The sequence below is a fragment of the Mauremys mutica genome, chromosome 23 (assembly GCF_020497125.1).
Source record: "Mauremys mutica isolate MM-2020 ecotype Southern chromosome 23, ASM2049712v1, whole genome shotgun sequence".
Taxonomy (NCBI): domain Eukaryota; kingdom Metazoa; phylum Chordata; order Testudines; family Geoemydidae; genus Mauremys; species Mauremys mutica.
In genome coordinates, this window is record NC_059094.1 from 12312934 (window position 1) to 12325735 (window position 12802).

At 51.1% G+C, this 12802-nt stretch overlaps 1 protein-coding gene across 2 annotated transcripts in view; it reads left to right on the plus strand.

Annotated features, from left to right (window-relative positions):
• Positions 1-10846, plus strand: part of TRIM63 (tripartite motif containing 63) — a 30310-nt gene extending 19464 nt beyond the window's left edge. For both annotated transcript variants that reach the window (XM_044997927.1, XM_044997926.1), the window contains exons 3-9: positions 2773-2941; positions 3947-4042; positions 4804-5037; positions 5512-5534; positions 7305-7429; positions 8126-8194; positions 10275-10846. In XM_044997927.1, the coding sequence (XP_044853862.1) occupies positions 2773-2941; positions 3947-4042; positions 4804-5037; positions 5512-5534; positions 7305-7429; positions 8126-8194; positions 10275-10285 (727 nt within the window). In that variant the 3' untranslated portion in view covers positions 10286-10846. The remainder of the gene's footprint in view (positions 1-2772; positions 2942-3946; positions 4043-4803; positions 5038-5511; positions 5535-7304; positions 7430-8125; positions 8195-10274) is intronic.
• Positions 10847-12802: the final 1956 nt, after the last annotated feature.

Below are 12802 nucleotides of genomic sequence, written 5' to 3' on the forward strand. Positions count from 1 at the left end.
ACAGAGACAGGTGCTATATGGGGGCAAATATGGTACCAGAGTCTTTTTTAAAAGGGGTTGGGGGATGTCTGCTAAATCTAGTTCCAATAGTGAAGTAATGGAGCTAACTCTCTGGATAAAGAACAGATCATGCCCAGATCAGCCTGACCGCTCCTTTTAAAATCACATTGCAGAGAGGAGGGAGCAAACGCAGGAGCTGTAACGTAGCCAGAGGTAGCGAAGCATGTGATATCCTGGGCCAGATCCTCAGCTACTGCAAATTGGCATCATTCCATTGCAGTCAATGGAGCAGGGCCGATCTACACCAGCTGAGGGTCTATCTGGCCCCTTGCCTCGAGCTCCTACTTGAGAAAAGAATTGAGATTGGCTTGGATATGAGCACGGCGACACCGACAGTAATTGGCCAAATGAGCACAAATGTAGGGCCATGGTAATAGGCCAGGCAATGAGGTGGAACAGCGTCCGGTACAACGCCACCGTGATCGGCTCTGTTTGTTGTTGTCACTTAAGAACACAAGCACTGCTATACTGGGCCAGACCCTCTACCTCAGGGTCCTGTCTCTGAAAGTGGCCAGGACCACAGCTTCAGGGAGAACAGGGCATTTCCGGAGTGATCCACCCATCTTCCACCCCTGCCTTCCGGTTGTCCGAGGTTTAGGGTCACTCGAGTAGGGGGTCACATCCCTGATCATCTTGGCTAACAGCTGCTGATGGTGCTATCCTCCATGAACTTATCCAGTCCTTTTTTTTTTTTAACCCAGTTATACTCTTGGCCATCATAACATCCCCTAGCAATGAGTTCCACAGGTTAACTGTGTATGGCCTGGAAAAACGACTTCCTCTTGTTTGTATGAAACCTGCTGCGTATTAATTTCATCAGGTGACCTCTGGTTTTTGTATTGTGGAAGAGGGTAAATGGCACTTCTCTGTTCAGTTTTTCCACAACAGTCATGAGTTTATAGACCTCTACCATATCCCCCCGATGCTTATTATTATCTAGCACTTCTTAGCATTTGCACAACATGCCTCGCGTGTGACCAGAACCCATCACCGAATTTGGTCCGCTGGTTGGATCATTCGCTTTCCCCGCCCCGGGCTGGATACTGACGGGGAGTGCGACATGAATGCTGGCACTGCAGCAACCAAGGCTGTGAGTTCCCACTGGGCCAGCCAGGAGCTACACATGGAGGCAGGGGAAACAGGCACCAGAGAGGCAAAGTAACTTGTCCAAGTTGCAGAGTTGCTACATCTCATGATTGTATCACACGTCTCGCGTTAGCCGGTATGTTTCTTCGAAGCCCAGCTCCTGGAGCCCGGCGATTATAGGAGACTCTCAGCTTTCAATTTATTTTTAAAAAGCAAGTTTCCAGCCTTCCTGGTTGCAGAGGAAAGTTTGAAAACGTGACCCCCTAAATGCTCAAAACCCAGGCCGCCCACAAAAGCACCAGTGCAGCGGTGCTCAAACTGGGGGTCGGGACCCCAAAGTGGGTTGGGACCCCATTTTCATACGGTCGCCAGGGCTGGCGTTAGACTTGCTGGGACCCGGGGCTGAAGCTGAAGCCCGAGCTCCGCCACGCAGGGTCAAAGCCTGAGTCCCGCTGCCCGGGGCCGAAGCTCGAGGGCTTCAGGGCTCGGGTGGGCTCAGACTTCAGTCCCCCCTCCTGGGGTCGTGCTGTCATTTTTGTTGTCAGAAGGGGGTTGCAGTGCTGTGAAGTTTGAGACACACACACACACACACACCCCGCACTAGTCTAATGATTTTAAGCCAATCCCGGGACTTTTGGCAGCCTGTCTGACTCGTGATTTTGGGCCGCTCTGGGTTCCCCACACTGAAAGTTGGTCCGAGCGACTTTATTTAACTTCCCTGTTAAAGGTCTCTCAGCTGCAGTCACCCTGCCTGAAAAGGGCGGGGAAGTAGGTGAAAGTTCCTGGCCAAGCACCTGTGTTTAAATAGACTGTAGGTTTCTGCAGAAGGAAGTAAGGAGCCAGCAGCACCAGAGGTTTTGCCTTATAGAGGACAGAGTGAGCCTGTGCATCATGTGTCTATAATTAGGGTGTCCCACATCATCCTTGAATCCTGGATCTAGCCATGTGGCTCAGTAACCCCGATGGACCCAGAAGTTTCAGTGGCCTCAGCTAGTGGGAGGGGGAAGGGGTGTGGTGGGGTGACAGAGTGATGCTTTGCTGGAAAGTGGCAGCCGGTGAGAGTCCTCTGTTTAAACAGATCTCTGCAGAGAAGCTGGGGATTGACCCCGAGCAGTAAAATCTCTCCCAGGACGCCGGGACCAGAAATCCTCTCCATGCTGTGGAGTGACGGCCCTGGAAGTTCGCGTGCTGTGATCAGATGCAGAGCTCTGCCTGGACAGAGCAAGCTGGTCAGAGATCCTGGCACATACCAGCACTGGCTCTAAACATTACATCACTGACCAGGGTAACATTAGAGAGGGGTTGGGAGTTGATCCAAACTCCACTGTACAAAGCGAAGTCCAGGTTCTGGTCTCCATTACACTGCTGTAAATCCAGATTAACTCCACTGAACCCAGTGACTGCCCTGGAGCTAGTCTGGGTTTGCACTGGTGAAACTTAAATCAGGATCTGGCCCTATAACTCAGAAGGCCAGTGCTGGTTGTTCTTCAGCTGTATAGACCACAGCCTGGTCTCTGGTTCCTATCGTCACCCGGTGGGTGTTTCAATCTGAATCTGCCACCGCTCAAATGTGATTAAATGCCGCTCCAAGCTGTTAAACCCTGTCCGGTTTCTTGCTGTCTTCAGCAGGCCCCTGAAGAAAGGAAACCACCCCATGTGCAAGGAGCACGAAGACGAGAAGATCAACATCTACTGCTTGACCTGCGAGGTGCCCACTTGCTCCATGTGCAAAGTCTTCGGCACTCACAAAGACTGCGAAGTTGCACCACTTCAGAACGTCTTCCAGGGGCAAAAGGTACCAGCTGGGTCACTGCTGCTTCCCTCTCCCTGGAGAAAGGAGCCCATCGGCCAGTACTAAACCCTGGCCTGGCCTCAGCTGGATGCTCCATAGCGGGGCCAGAGGCTGCGGCTCCTTGACCTTAGCCGGGGTTCACAGGCGATGGCTTGGAATGGAGATGAGATCTCTGAGGGGATGGGCTCCTCCTGCTTGGCACCGGTGATGTGCTGAGCTGGGCCTTTCAGGAATAGCTTCCGAGGCTGAGCACTGGGGTATTAATAGGCGGAGGGGGGCTGCCGTCACCTGTCTATATTTAGAGTCACTTGAGAGCTGGGGAGCAAGGCCCGGGGCCAGTCCCCGAGAGAGCAGTGTCTACAGCTGTGAGCAGACCCATAAGAGCTGAGGCCTTCCCCTGGGTATCTTGGATGGGATCCATGGATGGCAAGATCTCCCCCACCGGGGCACCCTCCTCCCTGCTGAATGGGGTAGAAGCCCAGGAGCCCTAAGCAGACAGATGTCCATTTGTCACTGGAATCCAGGCTATTTGGGTGGGTTAGGATGGGCCCTTGTGTCACAAACTCCCAGAGCCAAACCTTCCTTCTCCTCCCCACCTGCACTCCCATGGACCGTCCTTTCCTGCCGTTTAGGATTCCCTCCCAGCTCCACCGTTAACGTTCCTCGATCTGTGGGCATCTCGTGCCATTCCCTCACCCACCCAACAGGACCAGAGGGGCCCAGCATGGTCCAGGCTGCCCATCTGGCTCTGCCCCCACCACATGGAGACAGTTTTGAGGCTCTTCTTGCTGTGCAGTTATCCCCAGCGTTGAGAGTGTGTCCCTCCGCTCTAGCCCCAACCTGCAGACAGTGCCAAGGCCTCTCCCCCCTTCTCCTACCTCTCCTCTTCCTGAAAAGGGATTAGCCTTCAGTGTAGGGGCCCACCAACCCCCCTCCAGACAGCACGACAGGCCTCCACCTGTGCCCGGAAGGGTAAGGGTTAAATCTATTTCTGTCCCCTTCTCACAGATGGAGCTGAGCAACTGCATCTCCATGCTGGTGGCTGGGAACGACAGAGTCCAGACCATCATCAGCCAGCTGGAGGACTCGTGCAAAACCACCGAGGTGAGGAATGGGGAAAACGACGGAGCCCTTCAAAATCTGAGTGGCAGAGACGAAATCCAACCCCCAGACAATGCAGGTGTCGGGAGCAGCTTCCCCCTTAGTCCACGTGACTGAGAAGCCTGTTTAATTCAATGGGAGGGCTTTTACACAAAAGAGGAGGGGACAGGGGGAGCTAGTGGTTAGAGCCTCCCATCTCCCTGTGCAAGGGGCATTATTAGCCTCGTTTTTCAGACAGGGAAACTGAGTCACAGCCCAGTTAAAATGACTTGCCCAGGATTAGCCTGTTGTTATTTCTTGTGTTATGGTGGCACCAAGGAGTGCCAGGACCATGTGGCGCTAGGCGATCACAGAACAAACCGATGATCTCCCCCCCAAAGAACTTAGTCTTGGGTCAGTGCCAGAACTGAGGGCAGAACCCCCGAGTCTTGGCTTCCACTGCCCTGCTTTCGCCACCAGGAACATGGCCTCCACCACTGGTTTCCATTTCCCCTGTTGCTAGTGCCACTAGATTTGTACTATTGGCAAGAGAATCTAAGGGACTGCCATGTGGCAGGAAGTCTCTGGAAACTGCTGTGCCCAGAGACAAGGGCTAAGTCTGAATTCCGCTGGGGGTTCCCCGAGATCTGAGCTCTGTGCATTTGCAATCCCTGGATGCCTGCGGCTGGGATCGTTCAGTGCGGCTGTGCTGCCTCTGGGGGGAGATCAGGGAGCATCCCCATCCCCTCTGCTTCGAGATGCTCATGCCCTTCGTCCGTTGGCAGGACAACGGCCGGCTGGTGAAGCAGGAGCTGTGCGAGAAGATTAATGCCCTCATTGCAATCCTGGAGGAGAAGAAGAACGAGCTGCTGCAGAAGGTCACAAAGGAGCAGGAAGAAAAGACCAGCTTGGTGCAGGCTCTGGTCCAGCAGTACAAAGAGCAGCTGGAGGAGTCCACCAAGCTGATGGAGACAGCGTTTCAGTCCCTGGAGGAGACAGGAGGGGCCACTTTTCTCACAGTGAGTAGGTCCTCTCCGGCCAAGGGAGGGATGGAGCCTGGATCTAGCAGCGTGGTTTGCTCCACCCTCCCGAATCCCACAAGTCAGATTCAGCCTCCCAGTCGCCTCCCATCTCAGCCCAAATCAGCTCTGCCCCCCACCAGCCGTGACCCTCCGCGTCATCCCTTTATCCTCCGCAAGGACCTGGCCTCTGGCTGGACGGGGTTTCCAGGGAGACCAGTGGGCTTTCAACCCAGTGAGAGGGAATAACCTAGCGTTCCCAAGAGCGGCTGGAAAGGGTGATCTAACTCTGGCCGAGGGGGCAGCGGCCAAAGGCCCCAGATCACAGCCCCGCCCCCACTTGGTATGACAAACCCTGCTTAGCGCTGGCGACGCGGCACCTGGTGCCAGCTTCATACGCGCTGCTTTTATCACCTTCTTGGTAACTTGCGTCTCACCTTGATCCTTCCCTCTCTTTTTTTTTTCTCTTCACAGAATGCCAAGCAGCTCATTAAAACGTAAGTCCCCGGGGTTGTATTTTTAAATTGCTGCTTCAGGGCCACGGTCTGAGACTCTACAGCAACGTCAAAATCCACCCAAGGATTGTTCCCAGAAAATAACAGGGGTTAGCACCCGCATCCCTTCCCAATAGCAGCCCGGTTCCAGTTTCCTGTTTAAATACCCGGGTCCTTTAAAAAGAATCCAGGAGAAAGCAAATCCTGAGCTGCTGTAAAGTTTCTCTGTTATGATCCCCTCTGACCAGCAAGAGACTGGAATAGAATGGCAGGTTCTCGGGCCCTACTAAATTCACTGCCATGAAAAATGCGTCACGGTCCCTGAAATCTGGTCTCCCCTCGTGAAATCTGGTCTTTTTGGGCACTTTTACCCTGTGCTATACAGATTTCACGGGGGAGACCAGCGTTTCTCAAACTGGGGGTCCTGACCCAAAAGGGAGTTGCAGGGGGGTCACAAGGTTATTTTAGGGAGGTTGCGGTATTTCCACCCTTACTTCTGCGCTGTCTTCAGAGCTGGGCGGCCGGAGAGCGGTGGCTGCTGACTGAGGGCCCAACTCTGAAGGCAGCAGTGAGGGTGACACTACCACACCGTGCCATTACTTCTGCGCTGCTGCTGGCGGCAGCTCTGCCTTCAGAGCTGGGATCTCGGCCAGCAGCTGCCGCTCTCCAGCTGCCCGGCTCTGAAGGCAGCGCTGCTGCCAACAACAGAGCAGAAGTAAAGGTGGCAGTACCGTGACCTTAATACAATAACCTTGTGTCCCCCGTCCCGTCCACCCCCCCACACACACACGCATCCCACAACTCCTTTTGGGATCAGGACTCTTACAATCACAACACCGTGAAATTTCAGATTTAAATAGCTGAAATCATGAAATTTATGATTTGTAAAATCCTATAACTGTGAAATTGACCACACTGGACCGTGAATTTGGTAGGGCCCTAGCTATGGAGCGCCGCTGGTGAGCCTGTCTGACTCAGGCGCGTGAAGTCCGCAAGAGGGGGCAGCACAATTACTCCAGAGTCACACCAGTGGGTGGATCACGTGAGCTCCCACTGGGATATAAAAGAACATCTCCGGGAAGGCTCGGCCGTATGAGAGAAAGTTGCGCTGGTTTCACTTAAATTGCTTTTTTAAGCTGAGCTAGTTAAGCTGGTGCGAAAGGCTGTGGGGACGCTAATTTCACTTTAGCTTAAACTGATCCCTAATTGATTTTGCTCCACCAAAATACACCGAGTTTAATCCAGAATCAGGGTGTCCACACAGGCGGCTGGCACCAGTTTACCCAGGTTGGTTTAAAATCACACCTTAAGTGAAACAGGCGCAAGTGAAGACAAGCCCCAGGGAAGGCAGAGTCTGGACAGAGAGATGCTGTAGGGAAACGTAGGACCAGCTAAGCTTCAGGAGAAAGCGAGGGCTTGGGCTTGATGCTGTTAATTAGGTTACGAATAAAGCCAAAAGCCCAGAAAGGCTCCATGATTGCTGGGGGGTGCCCCAGGGATCATCTGAAAGAGGGTGTCTAGAGCAGTCAGCTGGGACTCGCCAGGGATTCGGAAGGCGTTAATACAATGCCCTGTGGCGGAGGTCAAAGGGAGGGTGGGAACATCTCTCAAGCACCTTGCGTGAGACGGAGGATTTCAGAGAGGGCTCTCCTGGGTCTTTCTCCCTGGATAATCATCTTTTTTTAGCTAGAACATGCAGCCACTCGAGCCGGTAATTCTCTCCTCTGGAGGAACAGCAGGTAAGGAAACAAACCCTATGTCTATCGCCCCCAGGATTGTGGAAGCCTCAAAGGGCGGCTGTCTGGGGAAGATCGAGCAAGGCTTTGAAAATATGGATTATTTCACCCTAGACCTGGAGCACATAGCAGAAGTCTTGAGAGCCATCGACTTTGGAACAGGTATAAGAATATTGTGCCCTGCTTCGGCCCCTTCCATTCGAACGTCTGAAAGCACTTGTACAAGCATGAGCGAGTTAAGGCTCACAACCCATGGGGAAACTGAGGCACGGAGCAGGGAAGTGGCTTGCCCCAGGCCGCACAGCAAGTCAGGGTCAGGGATAAGAAACCAGATTTCTTGTCTCCCAGCGCTATGCTTTACCCACTAGACATCACTTCCCCTCTTGGATAGAGGAGACTGCTCTCAGTTACAGCATTAACACTTTCAACTCATTCCAGTTAGTTAGCTGGCGAGATTTGAGGTCTGTTATTCGTTTGGGACTTGATCCAACAACACCTATTGAAGTCACTATATTACCAGAGTCAATGGGCCCATGGTTTATAGCAACTGGGAATGCTCCATCTTGGCACCATACCCATTTACCAGATAGGGAAACTGAGACCTAGAGCGGCAAAGTGATCCACCCATGGCTAGCCAATAAGTTACTGGGAAAGCTGGGAATAGTACCCTGGCATGCTGCCGACTCCTTGGCCTGCATACTCAGCCCAAGGCTTACACCTTTCTCTCCTAGTTCCTAAGTGCACAGACAATATTTTGCTGTGGTTGGATGGTGCCTTTTATAAGTGGCCCCCTGTGTTGAAAATACAGTTCGGGGGGTGGGGCTCCAGCTTTCTAAATCACGTTACTTTTGCTTGGAGATGAGGAAGAGCTAAATGAGGAAGAAGAAGAAACAGAAGAGGAGCTGTCTCCAGAAAGGAAAGTGGATGGTAAGTTAAAAACGCAGCAGGTCTGTGATGCGCAGGGATCCTAGAAATCCAGTTGCCAGGGAGAAACGCAGAATTTGCGTTTTTACAGAGGATCTTTAGTTTTTACATTTTGTGAAAAAATAAAAACACAGTAGAACCCTGTTTATCTGAGCCTCCGTTATCTGGCTCTCCGTATTAACCGATCTGCGGCTGACAGCCCGAGCCCCACCACCCGGGGCCGAAGGTCTCTGGATTATCCCAATTTCTGATTATCCAGTTTGGCCCAGTCCCAATTAGCTTGGATAAATGGGGTTCCTCTGTACTGTGGCTAAGGAAGCAAGACACAAGAAGTCATTCTTCCGCTCTACTCTGCTCTGATTAGGCCTCGACTGGAGTATTGTGTCCAGTTCTGGACGCCACATTTCAGGAAGGACGTGGACATATTGGAGACAGTCCAGAGAAGAGCAACAAAAACGATTAAAGATCTAGAAAACATGACCTGTGAGGGGAGATTGAAAAAACTGGGTTTGTTTAGTCTGGAAAAGAGAAGACGGGGGGACAGGATCACAGTTTTCAACTATGAAGAAGGTTGTTACAAGGAGAAAGAAAAAATGTTCTTCTTAACCTCTGAGGATAGGACAAGACGCAAGGGAGGGATAGCTCAGTGCTTTGAGCATTGACCTGCTAAATCCAGGGTTGTGAGTTCAATCCTTGAGGGGACCGTTTAGGGCACTGGGGTAAAAATCTGCCTGGGGAGTAGTCCTGCTTTGAACAGGGGGTTGGACTAGATGATCTCCTGAGGTCCCTTCCAACCCTGATAAAAGAAAGGATAACAGTTTTCAAGTATGTAGAAGATTGTTACGAGGAGGAGGAATTTTTTTTTCTTAACCTCTGAGGATAGGACAAGAAACAATGGGCTTAAATTGCAGCAAAGGCAGTTTAGGTTGAACATTAGGAAAAGCTTCCCATCAGGGTGGTTAAGCACTGGAATAAATTGCCTAGGGAGGTTGTAGAATCTCCATCATGGGGAATTTTGAAGAGCAGGTTGGACAAACACCTGTCAGGGATGGTCTAGATACTTAATCCTGCCACAAGTACAGGGGACTGGACTAGATGACGTCTCAAGGTCCCTTCCAGTTCTAGTGATGAGAGATGAGCAGTATAGGAACCCAGGCTATAGTAACAACCCTTCTGAGTTAGGTTAGCTGCCTGGCATGTGTGGTTATTATCCAAAACCTCATAAACGTAATTAAAATACCTGTGGCCTCTTTGTCGGCTCCCCAGCACTGCTCCCACCTTGACCAGGGGAAATGAACAGCATATAAGGTGTTAACTCTTTGTGCTCTGGTGTGGCTCTCACCAGAGAGAGACAGAAAATATGTCCACAGCACAAGGCCCTGATCCACCACCGGTTGACATCAATCGGACGAGTCTTCCATTGACTTCAATGGGCTGTGGATCAGGCATCAGCTGAGCACCTGCCTCTCTTAAGAAGGAATTTGTAGTGTATGTTTCATTGAGAGATTGAAAATCTTGCTGGCTCACACTGATACATCCTCGCTCTGCACAGAGAAAGCTCCTCCACCCTCACTCAGACTGATGCCCCTCTCCTGCTTTCCTTGTGTAATTAACGTATGCCCCACTTCTCCTCCCACCAAGAAGCTGCACAGGCCCAAGGTAAACAGGTGAAGAGCAGACAACATGACTCTAAAGCACATGTGTGCACGTTCTCTCTCTCTCTCTGAGGGTCAAGACTGGAGTGGTATTTTGGAGCCAGCAGACCTGGCTTTCAAAGTCACCATGGCTCACCTTCAGGATGCACGTGGTGCTGTCCACAAATATTGGCCAGGGATCCAGGAGCAAAAGGAGAACAGAGCTAGGGACTGGCACTAGGAGCAATGGGATGCAGCTGAAGGCATTTCCTGACAGCGAGATCTGTTGCACAATGGAAGACTCTCCCTAAGGGAAGGGGTGGAAGCTCCAAAAGGCTTAAGTGGGGCATGGGCCTTGTGCTGCCTCAGTGCACAGGAAGGAATTTCCTCTTGGTCCACATCCTTCTCCCGTCAGTGTCACTGAAATTCTTCTCCCACCTCTCTTTCAGCACCTCAATAACAGAGCAGAAGCAATTCCCAAGCCAGAAGAAACTCCCCAAGTGCAGAGGGGATGAGTGATTGGGGGCAATGGGGTGGGTGGTAAACGCTCTGACTTCGTGGGAGCGACGGGAGGAGTGGGCCGGGGTCCCAGCTGAAGAAAAAAAGGTCGGGCACCACCCGGCCATACGACAGTATTGCTAACTCAGGATGAAAACTTGACAGCAGCACACAGAAGCTCACTTTTATACATGGGTGCAAACTAGAATATTTCGTACATTTTATATTGTTCTATTATTTTGTATATAATTGTAACAGGACTTTGAATTTTTGTGTATTTTGAAAAGAAACCTCCTTTACTTACCAGTTCGTCGTGCACTGAAGATGTTGACTCTGGGAATTAAAGAGTTTCTTTGCAACCTGTAGGGGATACACAGTGGGGAGTGCCAGACCTTGGCAGACAGAAGTAACTTTAGTAACAAGAAAAGAGGCAGCTGAAGAGAAAGTTCTGCATTGCAATGCATAGTCCTAACTCACAAGAGATTTATTAGGGGTGATGTTGCACTTTGTCACAATAAAGTAGATCCGGTCTTATCTGTGGTTTGTACTAGTGGAAAGTTCTTCGCATGTTTTGAGCCCTGGCTGAATAATGATCTTTCGCGCAAGCTGAGTCAATGAAGGAAAGTGGGCCAGTCATAATCCCGGCCACTTGTGATGCAGCCCTGAAAATATACAGCGCGTTTTCACTGTGTTCAATGTGACACGCAACCCCCCCCCCCCCCGAACCAATATCACACACACACACCCCGGGTCTAATTACTGATGCATGCGCACACGCACTCACATACACACACACACGATCCAATATCACACACACCCTGGATCTAATGACTGATACACACACACACACACAAACACTCACCCTGATCCATCCCCCCATATCTAATGACTGATGCATGCATGCGCACACACACACACACACCTCTCACACACAGCAGATCTAATGACTGGTGCACGCACACACACCCCAGAAAATATCATATTGCCTCTTTATAAATCCATGGTAGCCCACATCTTGAATACTGCATGCAGATGTGGTCGTCCCATCTCAAAAAAGATCTATTGGAATTGGAAAAGGTTCAGAAAAGGGCAACAAAAATTATTAGGGGTTTGAAACGGCTGCTATATGAGGAGAGATTAATAAGACTGGGACTTTTCAGCTAGGAAAAGAGATGACTAAGGTGGGATATGATAGAGGTCTATAAAATCATGACTGGCGTGGAGAAAGTGAATAAGTGTTATTTACTCCTTCTCATAACACAAGAACTGGGGGACACCAAATGAAATTAACAGGCAGCAGGTTTAAAACAGAAAAAAGGAAGTATTTCTTCACACAACGCACAGTCAACCTGTGGAACTCCTTGCCAGAGGATGTTGTGAAGGCCAAGACCATAACAGAGTTCAAAAAAGAACTAGATAAGTTCATGGAGGGTAGGTCCATCAATGACTATTAGCCAGGCTGGGCAGGGGTGGTGTCCCTAGCCTCTGTTTGCCAGAAACTGAGAATGGGCGACAGGGGATGGATCACTTGATGATTATCAGTTCTGTTCATTCCCTCTGGGGCACCTGGCATTGGCCATTGCTGGAAGACAGGATACTGGGCTAGATGGACCCTTGGTCTGACCCAATATGGCCGTTCTTATGTTCAATCAAACCCCCACCGCCCTTCCCAGGGCAAAGGAGCCGTCTCTGCCAGGGACCGGGGGAAGGAATGCCTGTGTCTGGGCCCGGTCCCACTGGCCCCCGGTGGCCAGCAGGACTCCTTCATCCCAAACCCTATGGTCCCCGGGGTGGGATTCCGCTTTCTGCCTTGGGCCGCAATGAGTTTAGCACTGGCCCTGCTCTCTGGTTTGGTGGATCTCCTGAAACCTGCTCGCGGCCCCCCAGGGGGCCCCAGACCCCTGGTTGAGAACTGCTGGTCTAAATGACATGGTCATAAAAAGACCAGTGGCAGCTAGTGACCCGTCTGTGCATTGGCTCCCAATGTCGCTGCCATTAGTACATGGTGCTGGTTTTGCATCCCTGCCCATCCTGGTTAAAAGCTATTGATGGATCCAGGGCCATCCTTAGGGAGATGCAGGGCCCGGGGCAAATAAGCCTGTATGGCCGCCCCTCCCTTAACATTTTTTATACAGGTGAAATCTGGTTACAGTGAACTTCAAGGGCAGCTGCTGGCCGCAGTTAAATATTGATAGCGCCCAGCGGTGTAATTATAATGTTATATTACATTGTAGTTCTTTTTTATAATTATAATGAAGTTCATATGATTAAAAACAAAACCCCTCACCGATCACGCTCAGAGTCACGCCGCTTACATTCTGAAATCCACCCTCCTGAACCTCCTTGCAGCAAACTCACTTCCCGGGTGCGTGTGGTCTCGCTGCCGTCAGTGGATTCTTTTTAAATGCAATTACAAATTCGCAACACCGAGAGCCCATGTCTCAGGAACTGGGTGGCTCTTGGAGGGCTTACATGTGCC